The following is a 17,820-nucleotide window of genomic DNA, read 5'->3' on the forward strand; positions in this document are numbered from 1 at the left end:
ATGGCTTTGCCCTTATTCACACAGTTTTTGAAAACTTTCCAAAAAGTTGCTCGTTCGTAAATTGTTACAAGTCAAACATGTTTAATTGTAAAATTCTTAAGTGATGAGTTACTGAAAAATAGATATATTTTGTAGGTATAGGTAATACTGATTCACTAAAAGGAAAACACCAATTTTCGACGAATATGAATCTGTCGGAAAATATAAATTTTCTGACGGAAATATAAATCCGTCGGAAATTTCTGATAAAAAATTTCGTCGAAAAATATAAATCTGTCAGAAATTTCTGACGGAATTTTGTTTCCGTCGAAAATATTAAGACCATAGCACACTTGCTGATGTCCCTTGTTCGAACTCTTCAGGAATTCGATGATCGCGTTTTTTGAAATTTATAAATATTATTTTTCATATTATAAAATGATTAAATTTTAATTTTATTTTTAAAAAAAATATTTTTCTTTAGTTTTATATTTTTAATTAATATTTTTCTTTAATTTTTCATTCTTATTTTTTATGTAATCATTTTTAACTACTTTTTATTTTATTTTTTTAAAAAGATAAATAATTATCTTAGGTGTCACCTACAACAATTACATACTATTATCATATTGATATTTAACACCTCTAATTTTTTTTTAGTTTTTTAAAATAAATATTATTTATCTACCTTAAAATAATCAAACTAGTGAATTTATATTTTAGAGGGATGAAAATCAAAGAAAAGTATTTTACTTATTTTACAAGTACAAAACAATCTTTATAAATCTTACAAGGATGAAAAATAAAGAAAAAAATTTACAAAGACCAAAATCAAAATCATCCATCATATAGGAACTAAAATATATTTAAACCTTCTAAAATTAATATTTTTGATCTTAACAATTATTTTAAATAAAATATTTATTTTTAAATATTTATAAAATACTTAGAGATGTTAGTATATTGTCTTTAAAATTATAGTAAGCATTCAAGTGTGAATATTTTCATATTTGTGTGTTTAATGAGTTTTCTATTAAATAATTAGTGCATATATTAGTTTATTTAACATAAATAGTAGCTTTATATTTTAGAAGAAAAAACATAAATTTTTTATTTTCTAGAAGTAATAAGCTTAAAATTACATATATATATATATATATACATATATAATATAATATATATAGGGAGTTATAATTATACCGATGTAACTTTTACTAAGTATTACACCGCTCAATAACTTTATATTAAATGTGAATTTTGTAAATCAGACCGTTAAATTGAAAGTTCATATCACTTTATACGTGTATATCAAATTTTGTTAAAATTGAACAACAACTGAAGGGTAATCAAAGTGTTCATATTTTAGTGTATTTTGAAATGAATATATTACATTAATTTTGTTTTATAAAAATGAAGTATCAAATCATCCTGAATTAATATAAAATTTCATATATATAATCTACGAGATGTGAACTTTCAATCTAACGGTTGAATTTTCAAAATTCACATTTAATATAAAGTTATTGAGCGGTGTAATACTTGGTAAAAGTCACATTTAAATGTGACTTTTACCAAGTATTACACCGCTCAATAACTTTATATTGAATGTGAATTTTGTAAATCCAACTGTTAAATTGAAGATTCTTTACTCTTAAATCATATATACAAAATGTTATATTAATCGAAGATGATTTGTTATAAAACAAAATTAAATCTGTCGGAAAATTTATATTTTCGATGAAATTTTTTTTGTAGGAAAAATTATATTATTGATGGAATATTTTTGAAAAATTTATATTTGTCGAAAATGTAAGAACTGGTTTTAAATTTGATATGAAAATATTATGATATAATTAGATAATATTTTAAGTTAGTATTTTATTAATGGTTGATAATTAGAAAATAAAACAAGGATAAATACATTTTTTGAATTTTATATGTTTGATTTAAGATAACTTACAAAATAACTCTTGGTAAAGTTATTACGCTCAATAATTCATGGTGTGTGTTGAATTTCATCGATCCAATTAATTGTTAAGTTAAAAGTTATTAAATTTTACTAATAATTAATATATAAAAAATTAATTACCTTTGGAATAAATTATTTTCTAATTAACAATATAATTAAAATATTAATTATTTTAAATTATTTAACTAAAATCTTATTAGCAATTTACTATATAATCTTAATATTTTTTGTATAACTAATATCTTGTTTTAAATTTGATATGAGAATATTATGATATAATTAGATAAGATTTTAAGTTAGTATTTTATTAATGTTTGATAATTAGAAAATAAAACAAGGATAAATACATTTTTTGAATTTTATATGTTTGATTTAAGGTAAATAAATATATTAAATTAATTAATAATTTATTTAAAATGTTAAAATTTAATTTATAAGTATGTAATAAATAAATATTTATAATTTTATAAATTATATTATCATTATAAATTATAAAATTAAATAATTTAAATTATAATTTTAAATAGAAATAAGTAGATGTTAATTATAAAAGTAAGTACATATAAATAAAGAATAATTGAATATATTATTATTATTATTATTATTATTATTATTATTTGTAATATAAAATTATTATATATTATTATTATAGTACAAGTATGAGATTATATATTTGAGGATGACTTAAATGAATTAATTTGTATAAGTTATACTGACAACATACATATATATTTCGGTAACTTACTGATCAGAACTTTACAGTTAAGCGTGCTTGACCTGAAGTAGTATAGGAATGGGTGACCTTCTGGAAAGTTTCTAAGAATTTGCGCAAGTAAGGATAAAACACCCTAAAAAGTGAAATATCGTGAAATACAACTCTTGAGAGGCCAAATATGAAAGTTGTTACATTAATAAATTTATTAAAATTAAAAAAAATTATAATTTCCGAAACCGGAAAATTCTGTCAGAAATTTTTTATGGACATTTCCGACAGAATTCTCCGTTGGAAATTTCTTACGGATTTTTTTCCGATGTCACTTTTTCCGACAGATTTAAATCCGTTGGAAAAAAGAAAATCCGTCGGAAATTTATCCTTTTTCGTCGAAAATTAGCATTTTTCTTGTAGTGATTAATTAATTCATTTAAGTCATCATCGACTGTATAACCTCATATTTGTAGAAATCTTTGGATCCCTCTCATTCTAATGTGTTCTGGTAGTTACTATTTTTAAGAATTTTATTATAAATTAAAATTTAATAAATATTTTGTTTAATTACTTTTTTCTGATATGTAATATTTTATTAAATTAGTTTGTATTTTAATATTTCTTAATAACTTTTAATTAACATTTTAATACTATTAAAACAATTATGATTTTAATTGATGTCATTGATTGGTTACACATAGTAGCTGAAAAGGGTTTTACATAGCTATCATTACTCCCTGTATATATTTGTGCATTAGAGAAATCATAATATAAGACACTACATACACAAGTGTGATATAATGTGTAAATTATCTCCCTCTATTTTGACTAAATATCTTTTAATATTATTATTAAGGTGTTTTATGTTTTGGAGCGATATTTTTTGGTTCAAAGATCTTTTGCTACAAACGATTGATTTGACGATTGTCGTATCTTGAGAAATGAACACATTATATATATTAATCTACTAGTGTAATAAAACATTTTCTCTCAAAGAATAGTGTCTAATGTGCTTTAATCCAAACTTTTCTAAATTTTCTTTTGATTTTATATCAACTATTGTTATTTAATTTTATCATTTGTTAGTGTTGATCTTGATGTAATTTATTATAATTAATATATATTTTATTTTCCATTTTTATGGTTCCAATAGTTACAACCCACCATCTCCACTTGATTCGTCCTCTAATTAACCACATTATATTAGGAGAGAGAATATGCTTTGACACCACTTATAACACATATAACATTAATTATCATCTTAGCAACTGTTTTCTACTTTACAATACTTCACACAACTCGTTATTAGTCAAAACTTTTTGTAAGGAACCTTTTCTAAAATGTTAGACTGCTTTTAGGACCAATGATTATTACGACAAACAAACACAAGACTTTTCAACATATTTTGTTATCACTCACTTTTTGAAAAACTTTTTAGAAAGTCACTCATCTTTTAATTGTTTTAAGTCAAACACACTTAACTGTTAAGTTCTTAAGTGATGAGTTATCAAAAATTAGACACATCTTGTTAATATATGTAGTACTAATTAATTCTTTTAAATTATCATTAATTATACAATCTCAATATAAATTTTTAGATATCCCTTATTTTAAGATGTCGAGACTGATACACATATGGATAGATTTACAAAACAATATATTCACAAAGTTCTTTTACTTGTTTTAAGAAGTATTGTAGTAATTTATTAACAAGGGCTTCATTTTTTTAAATCTAAACTTTAAAGACTTGTTGATTCTAGTAATAATTACAAAATGAATCATTCGGATTTTTCAATTCATAAACGTGGATGTCAGAACTTTAATAAATGGAAATACCCCTAAAACTCACAAAGTAAAAAAAAAAGGAAATGAATTAAAAAAAAAGCTCAGACAAAAGAAAAGGTGATTTAAAAAATACGTAACTAGCTTAGCCAAAATTTTATTTTATTTTTATAGAAAAACGTTACAGCAATCAATGGAATAAAAATTATTATAACTGATTAAATTAACAACTATTCATTTAAAACTTGTGTTTGAATCAATCACCGAGAATGTGAGTCAACTTAAACAAAGTTTTTACAATTTTATAGTGTGACTAGAACATGATTGCCATCGGTAAATAATACATTCTGCCTAAAATAAAATCTTGTGCTCGACAATTGTTTTTTTACTCAATTCTTTGAATATATAAATAAACTCAAAAGTTCAAAATCAATAACCCTAATGTCAATTATCTTATATTTAATCCTTTAAACATGAACAATCTAATTATACACATAAAAGTACGTATATATATATATATATATATATATATATATATATATATATATATATATATATATATATATATATATATATATATATATATATATATATATATATATATATATATATATATTACAAGAAATGTTATATATAGTGACATACAAAAAGTATCACTATATGTATAATATATGTTGCTGATGACAAAAATGTGAACTCCCAAGAGGCTCGACTAAGAAGAAATTAAAAAAGGTCCCAACAATGACCAAACACTGTTAAGATCGATTTTGATAAAGCAAATATGATTATGAAGAATCTGTACCTTAGAACTTAGAAGCACTAACTCGTGCGTACCTTATCAAGAACAGTTAGATTTTTGTACACCTTTGTCAACTAAGAACAACATTTTATTATTCACTTTTCGATCGGATGAAAAATGAATGGTGGCAGGCCTTTCAATTTTAATTGTTACACCACAATCCATCAACAAGTTGCATAGTTTATCAAAGCTTATCAATATCGCCAACAATTTATGCTCATGAATCATGATAGTTAAGATATTGTTAATTTTTTTTTTAACGTGTCAATTATGTTTGACTTTTCAGTATATTGGTCATGTATGTGTGAAGATAAGCTTTGTTAACTGGTAAAATTTATTCACTACTAGAATTTCTCTTATTACATGCGACTTTTCTTGCAAATTTTTCATAAAAATTCGCAGGAAACGTTGTTCCTGCAAATTTTCCTGCGAAATTTTATCTCCAGGTAATACTTTCGTGGATAATATTTTTTTGCGAATTTTAAAATTCGCAAGAAATTTTCCTGCGAAATTTCTTACGAAAAAAAATGCAGGAAAGTTTCCTGCGAAAAAAAATTTGTAGGAAAGTTTCCTGCAAAAAAAATTTCGTAGGAAAATTCGCAGGAAAGTTTCTTGCGATTTTTTTGCAAGAAATTTTGCAGGAACATTTTTTACGAAAAAAATTAAAGAAATTACTATAAATTCTATCAATAAATTTTTAACTTTCAAATGCTCACAATGAATTCATCCGAAGCATTTGTTTTTATGCCTCCAACATGTGATACATAATCTTTTAAATTCTAAGATTGTAGATTATAAGCGTAACACTCAACCATATAAATCAACTTGTAAGGTAAGTGTTGCCCCAACTTATATACTCTTTAATTGCTTTATTTTCAATCGATGTGAGACTTGAAGTTTTTTTAAAATATTAAACTTATAAATTTAAATATATTTTTTTATTTTTCCTGCGGATTAAAATTTGTAGGAAAATTCGCAGGAAAAGTTACCTGCAAATTTTTTCTACCATTTAGTAAACATTACTTACGAATTTATTTTTGCAAGAAAATCTGCAAGAAACAAAATAAAATTCTTACAATATTTTCTGCAAATTTTTACCATGGAAAAAAAATTTCTATGATTATTAAAATTATAACAACTTTTGTAAGAAATATCTGTAAATTATTTTTCGCAAATAAATTCGCAAAAAATTTCTGCGAATATTTTTTTGTAAGAAAATTCGCAAAAAAATTCTGCGAATATTTTTTTGCAGGAAAATTTGCAAGAAAATGACAATTTTCTAGTAGTGATTTTCATTATCTATATGTTTTGAAAGTAATTAATTATTTAATTTCTGACTGGGAAATAAAATATACATGCCCCTAATGTACAACTAAAAATAGAAAGTTATTATTTAACCATGTTTTTGCCCTAGCTATATAGTTACTCAAATTGGAATTGTAATAAATATCAAAAAACAGAACAAGATAGTTACAATTTAGGATATCAAATCATGGATTAATCATCTATGCATATATTACATGAATTTAGTACATAATCTTATAAATATATGACAAAAGATTTGGTATATCACTACAAAAAAATATGCGATTTGTGGCGGTTATTTTGGCATTTTCTGGCGGTTAAAAATCGCCACAAATCGCATTACCGGCGTCATCAATAACCGCTAGGTCCACGGTCGCCAAAAACGGTTTGTGGCGTAAATTTTGTAAACTCTGGTTTTGGGCGTCAGAAAATTCAATCATTTTGTGGTGGTTTTAAACCGTCACAAAACTCATCTAAGTTTTTCTTGATTTAACATTTCTGGGGGTTTTAACGGCCACAATTGGTCTGCGTTTATTGTAAAGGAGAACTACAATGTTGATAGCCATATAAAATTAAGCAGATGACTTTGATTGTCCCGAGTCTGGTTAGATTATGATCAGGAGCATATTGATAGACATGTAAAATACATACCATATATTTTCCAGATCAGATAAATCTATTAAAATAGTAACTGATAGTGCAAGAAGTTGTTGTTTATGCTCACAATGGTAGGTCCTTATCATATACTACCTAATTACTTTTTATCATATGTGCTTTAGAAGCCTGGAAAGCTGAAACAACAATTGAATTGAACTCGTAAGTTCAAATTTTGGAGTTAATATTTCTAAGTTGATTATATAAATTGATCAGTTATTATCTATTTGCATGATCAATGCTACCAGATCTCTTCTACCTAATATACCAACATAACAGTGATCAGTTCATGCTGGGAGTAATTTTACAGTTTACATTTAGTTATTTGTTAGTTTTGATTGATCTACTAATTTGTAGTTGCTGACACATTGCTTTGGAAGGATAAAAAGAAAACTTTCACCGCATTGTTAGTCTTGATTGCAATATACTTCAACTTCATTGCATCTGAAAATACGATCATTAGTGCTCTGACAAAGGTTTTATTGTTCGCATCCATCTTTTTATTCATTCATGGCATTCTACCTGCCAAAATGTAAGTATACTAAGTACTGTTGAATATGGCAGTTGTCATTTAACATTTTATGGTACAATTAACTTGTCCGATAATGTATTATTATTACGATAAATATAAAGATAATCCAGTTGTTAGAAGTGAAGTTTTAAATGTGAAAATAAATGTTATTGCTCTACTTTGTGCTCTTATAGATTGGGGTATACTATTGAGAAAATACCCAAATCATGGTTTCAACTATCAGAAGATATGTCACATAAAATTGCTGTCTCAGTGGCCTCATCATGGAATATTGCTGTGAATGTTTTGAAATCCCTTGCAGAAGGGAATGATTGGGTGCTGTTCTTCAAGGTATATGCATTGCATTGCCTATATTTCCTTGCCGTTGCTTGCTGCTGTGATGTCTATGAAGTATATGATGCATACATCAATTTAGTTAATCTTGCCTTCAAATATAAAAACATAGGTTTAAATTCGTGAGTTCATCATATCTAACAAAAAAAAAATGTCAAACACCATGAACATTACTATCTAATGAAGATCCTCCTTGTGGTGTTGGCATGTCATGTCCACTCCCTTCATCCTATAAAATACAAATTGTTTAATGTTATCCTTGTTAATAAAATATGCAAAAAAAATATTAAACTTTAATTAAGTATTAATGTAATTTAATTTAGTGCAAAAACATATAAAAACATTTACCGCTACATTACTACTACCACTACCAAACATAGCCTCTAACTCAGTAGGAATATGTCCTTCCTTCATTTGTATGTAAGCAAGCATGACATTTTTTAATGTCATGACATTTTCTTGAGAATTTGCCAATTGACCCTTCAAACTAATTACTTCATTTTTTAGTTGAGAATTTTCTGTGGAATCAGAATTTGAAGAACCGCACCCTACACCACTAAATCTTGTGGATGATTGAAATGCCACACCATGTAGACCTCCTAATCCCAAGCAACGTACATGTCCAGCATGATCCTTTCCCAACACTTTACTAAGACTATCATTAGTTGAAATTTCATTAGAGTTGTCACTTTGACACATTTCTGTTGACATCTTCTCCTGAAAGAAACATGAATGAGTTCTTAATTTTCTAACCACCATTTTAAAGGTTTCCGGTCTATCACTAAATTGAATCATTGTGTTCGAAGCATGTTATCACCCATTAAGCAAAATATAATGTTATAGCCTCGCGAAGAAACATTCTACAGAAATTCCCAATAAGGCAGATTTGAAGGGCAAAGGAATTTCAACTTCAGATCTAATATTAACTATTAAGGGCATAAATTCTTGCAAGAAATCGTTTTTGGTACATTTGTTATCTCTAGCTTCAAATTTCAGGGAATTTTGTTTATATAGATTTGTTCCACAACCATTAGTTGAGCAATCACCTATCAAAAATTAGAAGCAATTCACTAAAATTGTTTCTTCAATTTTAGAAGTCATCTAATCAAGCAAGACCAGCAGGGTAAGATATAATACTCAACAGTGTATTGCAGGCTCAAAATTCAGAAATTAGAAGAAAATTTAGGAAATGGTACAAAAGACATACTCATATATCACTCGGATGGGGTTGACAAATTACACATAATTAATGCAGTAGAAAAAAATGTTTGGGACATATTAGATATGCTTCCCATTTTTTTATTATAGACAAATTGGGGACTACCTAGTAATTTAATTCATAATTCATGCACAGCCATTTCATGTTCATATAAATGTGCAAAGGATATAAAAAGGAAAGGAAAGAAGATAGAGGGGTAAGCAAAAATGTGGAGAAGATTGAGGGAGAGTATTAGAGTTTCTCGATTGCTCTCTGTTTCAATTTTCTGTCTTCCATAGTAAATCCACCCCTCAGGTGTTGATATGACACTGACATCAATATCTGCACAAGAATTGTGCACTACATTCACCACAACTGAGTGTTTTGAACCAGTTTCTATCAACCTTCCTTTCAAGGTTTTACTGTCTTAATTCATTTAACCTTTTAAAATTAACACCCCTTTGAAAAATGACAAGGGTTCAACCTAACGTAATGAGAGTACCACTTGGAATAATAAGGGGAACATCATATAATAACAGTTAGAACTAAATACTAACCATATCAAACCATTGCAAGAGGAGACAACCATGCGCTTGGTAGTGTCATCACTCCGGACCCAGGGAAACTAAGTTACTAGAATAAATTAACACATTTTAAAAATAAGAGGATTACCCTAGTTGTAGCTTGCATTCTCTCAACATAAGAGTTCATAAGAGGATCCATTGCACCGCTCTCAGAGCACACTTGGGCTAAAAACTCATCAACTCCAAGCCCAATCAGAATATCTTGGTATTCAACCACCCAACCAATTACCTGCTTCGTAGAAAAACATAAGCATAAGTGTGTTTTTTTCCCATAGAACATAACAAGAAAAAAAAAAGGTTGCTAAATTCCATTGTTTGCCTGTTAATCACTTTTTTGTTCCATTTTATGTTAATATCACATCACAACATAGCTTCCATTTTCTGTTAGTCACTTTTCTGTCCCATTTTATGTTAATATCACATCACAACATAGTCTGCAATACAAATGAATGGGAAAGCTAGTATTCTAGTAGCTTAGTTTCCCATATGCTATCTAGGAAGAATATGACATTCTAATTATGTGACAACATGTGATACATCAATAGCAACTCCAGTGAAATACATTCAATATCTCAATATTTGTTAATTCATTCGCCCTGTCGCTAAGCAATCTGAGCATCTGAATAAACCTCTTAGTGTAGATTTACCATTAGTTGGAATATTTCATATCTGCCAGAATTAAAAAAAGAATTAGAACAAATAAAACATGTACATAAAGAAACCATATATCAATGAATGCTTCCGTAGATTAAGTGAAATGTGTAGTTTTACTCAAAACCAACCAACCTCAATTTATTCTAAAAAATTTAGTGAAATGTTTATGCACTAAAAAAATTAACACCCAGGGACAGCATAAAGTTGTAAAAACAACAACCAACCAACCTCAACGAGTTCATTCAGATGAACTTATCTAGTTTTCATTTTTATATATGCATTAAGCTTCAGACCACCATAACAATTCAACCACCATATGAATAGACGAACCCTACTTGTGTATCCTTCGTACAAATCCGCATGATTAAGAAAATTAAAAATCGAGCATTACAAAACAAAATCTAACCTGATAGCCAGGAAAAGGAATGCTTAAAAAAAATCCTCGAAATGGAAGCTTCAGACCGATCTACGAGCTCAGATCGCATCGAACGATCACTTTTCACAGTACGATCGATTCCTTGCAGATTTCTTCCTGGGTTTTGCGTTTCTCTTCAAAATGAAATTAATGAAAATAGAGTAAACTCGATGCAATTAGATATTTCAAAACTCACCTTCAATGGATTTCTGAACAAATGCACAAATGAATATTGATAACGAAAGACTAGATCTCGCTAGTAGATTCTCAATGGGTTTGTGTAGTTTCGTGTAAGAGGAAGGAATGCGTGCAGGGATTGTAAAAATGCATTTCAATTTGGTTTATATTTTTATAACAAAGGAAATTGTTTTTATATTATTTTATTTAAATTATTTTTATTAGTTTTCTTTTAATTTTTGAATCTAAGAAACACATTGGTCACCCACTGAGATGCGGAAATAAAAGGAATTGAACATTTTGGCGGTTTGAAACCACTAGAAAATGCCGTCACTTCTTGCGACTAATATTTATGCCACAAAAGTAATATTTTTTGGCGGTTTATTGAAACCGCCAGAAAAAAACCGCTAATAATTACCCAATTTTTTGTAGTGTATAAATCTATCTTTAGGGGAAAAAAAGTAATATATACAATAAATTATTCTTTTGAATTAATTTCAATATCTCAAAAGAGTAACCCTTGATTTTTGGTTCGGGCATAACTTATGTCACCCAAAAATAATCTACGTATATACACTACTTTTCTTGATTGTTGAAACTTGAAAGCAACAAACCAAATCTCATGCCACTTTTCTTAAATTTTTATCACTAGTATAGAATACACATTCTACGTCGGTTATTTTAGGGGTTTTATGTCGGAAAAACCTTCGACGTCAAAGCAGGAGACGTAAATTTACGTCGAGTGCAAAAACTGACATAAATTTACGTCGAACATTACAAGGTCCGACGTAAAAAGTTGTAAAAAAATTATAAAAAAAGAAAGAAAAACGACTGCAAGCAGAACGGGTCGTTCTGGTTGGAGAACGGCCCGTTGTCCAAGTAGAACAGCCCGTTTTGCATGGAGAACGGCCCGTTCTGAATGGTGAACGACCCGTTCTTAATGGTGAACGACCCGTTCTGCATGGAGAACGGGTCGTTCTCCAATCAGAACGGCCCGTTCTACAACCCGGACTTGGACACTTCCTTCTCCAGCTTCAAAAACTCAGAATGCAACGCAAACATCACCTTCCTATTCCCGTGAACACACTCAACAGAAGACGCCACCTCATAGAAGCTCCAAGAAAAACCCATGACCAACGCAACCGTCCAAAGAAGAAGAACATCATCACGCGAATCAACCTCTTCCCCAACCTTCATAAGCTCCAGAGGAGGTAGAACTTGTCGAAGCGGAGGGCGTTGATGCCGGACCACTCGCGGCGCATGGTGGCTCCGACTGCGAGGGCAGCCACAATTTAAGGAGGAGGCGGAGGATTTCTCGCATGTGGCCTCTATTGCACAACGTGCGGGAGAAGGAAGTTTTTGAAATCTCTTACTTGAACCTCAACAACAAGCACCAGCGTTCTCACCACCTTCTTTTAATGGGCCTATGAATTATTTACGTCGGCCCTAGTAGGGTCTGACATAAATTTTAACATCTATGTCGGACACAATGCATAGCCGACGTAGATGTTAAAATTTACGTCGGACCCTAGGAGGTCTGACGTAAATAATTTAACTAAAACTATGAAACATGCTACCGCGTTTTTATTACATCGGGTGTTTATATGTCCAACATAAAATAGGTGACATAATATCATAATTTTCCACTAGTTGTATGTTTTATTCTTTTTATTCCCCTGTAATTAAGTGTGGCTACTACTGCTTCCGACACCCCTTGCGAAGATGATTTCTCATCCATTTATTTCTGTTTTCTACCAAGAAATTGATGACCAAAGGAAGTATACAATTAATTAATTAAAATTGTAAAGGCATAGGTATTTAATATTTTAATGCATTCTGCCGATATAATTAGATCGAGTCTCAATTCTCTTGGCCTAATTCATTTGAACAGTGGGATTAAGTTCATGTTGAATTAAATCGGGCTAGATATTTATTCATAAAAAAAAAGGATTAGATATGTAATATTTTTTTAAATGAGAAAAAAATTATTAACCTAAGCCAAATTTATATATGCCGTAAGTAATATATATATATATATATATATATATATATATATATATTTTAAACTCGTAGATGTCAATCCAATGCCAGTGGACATAGTTACGTCAAATCAGATTAAAATATATGATGCATAAAAAAAGATTAAAATATAAGATAATGTTATTATAAGTCATGCTTACATAATTTGTCATCTATCATTTTGATAATTGATATCACCTCGCCTCCTTTTATATCCTGGTGTTTTAAATATCATTTTCTAATTTCTATTTGATCAGAATGATCTCTATCGAGTATTTTACTGTTTGAAATTCCTGCTGAAAACAAGATTTATTAGATGCTGGTTTTTTTTATATTTAATTTTTAGTACATGTGATATTTGATAAGAATATCAACTTTATTAAAAATTAGTCTCTCTCTCATAAAAAATGATTAGTAAACTTTTTGATAAAAATTAATCCTCGACGAGATAGTAATACTTCATGGTAAAATAAATTTAAAGCATTTATTAAATAATTCTTTATTGATATGATTGATATATTAGTATTAGCAGTGTATTTTGATAGATACTGTTTTAAATGGAAAGTTTATTTTTAATAATTTACGAATGGAAATTTAAAAACAATTATTTACCTAAAATTATCATTTTTAAACTGTCTCATTAGAGCTAATAATCCATTAAACATACTCTTACTCCATATCTATCGTTTAAAGTTATTCTACATAGACTAAACAAACAAAAGAAATATATTTTTAATGCATACCACTAAAAAAATTAATGTTTGTAAATTTTTATTTATAATGTTTTAAAATTTGAATATAACATCTGTATTAATCATATTTTTGATAAATTAATATTAATAATATCATTAAATATTTATAGGTAAATTAATAATTCAATAAATATAAATTACTATATACTTTTAAAATAAATATAAATATATTAAAAGAACGTTAATTAAAAATATATGATATAGTTCTTTCGGAGATATTTAATAGAAATGAAAATATATGTTTCAAATATAAATTTTAGTAACTAAAATATATAAATTAAATTTTTATACTTACCTCATTTATTATATATTTATATTTATCTAAAAATATATACTTTTTTTTTTCTTCAAATTACCGGTTTACATATAAATATTTTAATAATATTATTAATATCAATTTATCAATGATACTCTTAATACTAATAATATATGATAACTTTTTTTTTAAAAAAAAGATATCACAGTTAATTGAGCAAAGTGTCTAGATTCTTGTAAATTTTCTTGGTAGCTTCAATTCTCACAAATCATAAAATATACATAGTAAATTCTTTTTTTTAAGTAATAGTTACTAGTACAAAATAATATGATGATTACAGTTCACCCACTATAAAAAATGATGCAATGAAATTATTGTAAATAATGAAAAACTTTCTATGACAAAAAAAAGTGATAACATTTTTTGTAAATAATGTAAAAGTTCCTATGTCTATTGGACAAACAAGTAACATGTAACGACCCAATAGGAAATTATATCAAAATTTTGTACATATATACAAACATATAATTATCCGAACTATAAAATATAAAATCTTAAATTTTTAGTTAAGTAACTACTAAATTAGTTGTAATATAACAATTATGACCAAAACATTATCATCTCTAGTATGACATCTCAACCTACTCACCTTCTAACCTAATTTTACCTTATTACCATAATAAAATATCATTATAATTCAACAACATGAAAAAATAAGGATAAGCTCGACCATAATCAAGGAAATAACATAGTATAGAAATAATAAATTAACTATATAAATAACTTTGTCAACAAAACACAACATAACTTGACATCATGGAATAAATATTTCAATACAACTTTACTACTTAGCAACTTTTCAACTTACAACATAAATACACAACTCATCATCACATCAACTTAGCATATGTACAACACTACTTATCAACAACACAACAACTTAGCAATACAAAAACTAAATAACACAACAACGTTAACAACATAAGAACTTATGAGTCATTATAGATCTCTTACAACACAAGTGATCAATTTAAGTGGTTTGACTCTACCAAACTAATTTAACAACACGATCTTTTTGACTTGCTAGATTAACAAACTTGAATATCAATTCATAACATAACATGATTTTTTGAATTTTGTCACTTAAACTAAGAAAACTGAATATTTCTATTAGGAATAAAACAACTTAGGTATGAACTTACCTCGACATTAGTATGCATCAACTAATCCTATATGAAATTAACCCGTTGATTACCCTCTATATACTATGCACCTTTCTAGTAAATAGTTAAGAATTTTACCCTTTGATTTCATATCTTACTTGAATTGACTAATTCTAAATCAATATGACTTAACCTAACTCCCATACAATAATCTCTAAGTACTTAGAGAAGACTCAACACTCCACTTCAAGAGACAAAAATATTCAAGAAGGGTTTTTCAACAATTGAATTCTTAGAACACCACAATATATATCCACTAAATAGGATACTTTAACTTTAAAAACAAAACATTTCTTCTAATTCTAAGTTCATAGCACAGTTCAACATCATGTATCTTATTAACATAATTCAACACAATAACGCGCCTTATGCATATCACAACACAATACTACACAACAACAAACTTCACATATTCATTTAGGATACTCACACCTAGAGTGACCAGGCCCACACTTGACATCAAATAAGGCAAAGAACTTATGAAATGACAAACATGATGGTGGAAGACGATGTGGAGAAGATGTTATGTAAGTGAACATGGTGGTGAAAGTGGTTACAACAAAACATGAAGAGTATGTTGTGGTGTCATGTTGGAGGCGTAGAGGATAAAAAGCAACATTGAGAGAAAAAATGTGGTGAAAAAACAATGGTCAGCCTAAAATAGAGACTTTTTATGTTATTCATGTTGTAGTAATAATGTTTGTGTAATTTTGGTCTCCATTGAAGGTATATTTATACTATACATAAAGGGATATCTCTTTGAGTAATTTTCATTTGATTTCCTTTTTTTATTAGATATCTTTACTCCTTATTCATACTACACATTTTATTATTTTGTTTTCATAAATTTTAAAACCACTCACTTTTCATATAAAAAATAATTTCACACTTGCGTACGTTAATCTATACTTTTACTTATTTCCATATAAATTCATATTTTCTTTTTTTAAAAAAAAGTCTCATATCTCAAATCTCTTGCAATCATCTTCCCTTAAAACCCTTCAATATTAAATATATTCTCTTAAAACCCTTCAATATTAAATATATTCTCTTAAAACCCTTCAATATTAAATATATTGAGGCACGAGGTGCCTCTTTCTTCTACTAATATCAATAGACGTTGATTTAAATATTTTATTTTCATAGTTTTCCCTCAATTTCAAGAGTATTACTAATTTATAATATATGTAAAAGAGATGCCTACTTGAGTAACTTCCATTTGGTTTCTATTTTTTATTAGACATCTTTATCCTTTACTCGTATTATACATTTTATTATTTTATTTTCATAAATTTTAAAACCACCTATTTTTCATATAACAAATAACTACCCACTTCTACCATCTATACAATAATTGATTCTCAAATCTCATATCTTGAATTTCTTGCAATCATCTTCTTTCAAAATCCATCAACATTAAATATATTGAGACACGAAGAATTTCTTTTTCCTATTAGTATATTATAACTTTCATTTATATATTAAAGAAATTCATTAGTTTAATAGTTAAGTATTACAATTGCAAGTAGAAAATGAACCTAATTTATAAAAAAAAATCATATTAATTGAAAACTTAATTAATGAATAAATTAATTTTAGCTTACATAAAAATTTAATTTTTTCTCTTTATTTTATTCTTTTGTGAGACTAAAAGTTTTTATAAAGAAGATATCGAATCAAGTATTTAATTTATTACTAAGAATCTATTTGAGTATGTTTCTTTAAAAATGATTTTAGGAGGGAAAAAAAACTTCTTTATGAGTTAAAATAACTTATATAGATTAATTTATAAAAACTCTTTTTTATTAACTTCTCTAACATCTTATTTTTAACGAATACATAAACTAGTTTTATATTATAAAAAAAGTTATTTCAAATGTTGTTATAATTTGTTTTGCTTCTAAAAATATTTCAAAAAAGTATATTTATTAATTGAAAGATATGTTTAATATAAATAAAATAGGAAAAAAGGGTGTGAAGTTGCGATTAGGCCTACTCCTGAAACAGTATCACATCATATGGTTAAGGATGGGGAGTGGGGTCCAAGTAGATTAGAGTAAATAATTTAGATTAGGCAGAGAGTGGTTCCCTTTTGTGTAACTAAATCTAAAAAAGCAAAAAGAAGAAGAACAAAAGGTCCCTGTTAGACCCAAAAGCTTGACATTGACCCTCTCTTACCCCTAAATGCTTCAGTGGGCACGGCATCTCCCTCACCGTGAAAGACAAGCACTCAACAAAGTTTTTGAAACAGAATATAACTTCTAAAATTTATATATAAATAATATCATAATTTCCACCACTCCAATTCTTTTACTTTTACTCTCCCACAGAATCTATGCCCACCATGACATGTGTTTCATCCGTGGCCAAACCCACCTATTTTCCAAAAATGTTTTTCAAAGAGTATCACATTTTTTTACCTTTTACATTTAACAAAAGTATATACTTGCCATCTTTTATTTTTACACACAAAATGAAAATTG

The 17,820-nt window shown here is 27.5% G+C and overlaps 1 protein-coding gene across 9 annotated transcripts; it reads right to left on the reverse strand.

Moving 5' to 3' along the window:
* Positions 1–7,407: 7,407 nt before the first annotated feature.
* On the reverse strand, positions 7,408–11,265 carry LOC109798129 (uncharacterized). Of its 9 annotated transcripts, none has more exons than XM_083071224.1 (7): positions 11,107–11,262; positions 10,902–11,023; positions 10,489–10,510; positions 9,930–10,070; positions 8,408–8,776; positions 8,234–8,288; positions 7,408–8,109 (listed from the first exon to the last, which is right to left on the reverse strand). In XM_083071224.1, exons 3-7 carry the CDS (start codon positions 10,489–10,491, stop codon positions 8,075–8,077), a joined length of 603 nt encoding a protein of 200 aa, XP_082927350.1. In that variant the 5' UTR covers positions 10,492–10,510; positions 10,902–11,023; positions 11,107–11,262; the 3' UTR covers positions 7,408–8,074. The 9 variants fall into 9 exon arrangements, 8 of the variants coding, with proteins under 8 accessions (XP_082927350.1, XP_082927348.1, XP_082927349.1 ...); XM_083071222.1 differs by having other exon boundaries at positions 10,902–11,027; XM_083071223.1 differs by having other exon boundaries at positions 10,902–11,044.
* Positions 11,266–17,820: the final 6,555 nt, after the last annotated feature.

Source organism: Cajanus cajan, chromosome 3, assembly GCF_000230855.2.
Source record: "Cajanus cajan strain Asha chromosome 3, NIPB_CcT2T_4, whole genome shotgun sequence".
Lineage (NCBI taxonomy): Eukaryota > Viridiplantae > Streptophyta > Magnoliopsida > Fabales > Fabaceae > Cajanus > Cajanus cajan.

What these genes read in the sequence shown, in the direction of transcription:
- LOC109798129 (XM_083071224.1), bottom strand. An exon ending in GAATGCAAGCTACAACTAGG is followed by an intron (nt 8,777 to 9,929) that starts GTAATCCTCTTA and finishes TGTTTCTTTCAG; the next exon opens with GAGAAGATGTCAACAGAAAT. An exon ending in AGGAGGATCTTCATTAGATA is followed by an intron (nt 8,110 to 8,233) that starts GTAATGTTCATG and finishes TATACTTCATAG; the next exon opens with ACATCACAGCAGCAAGCAAC.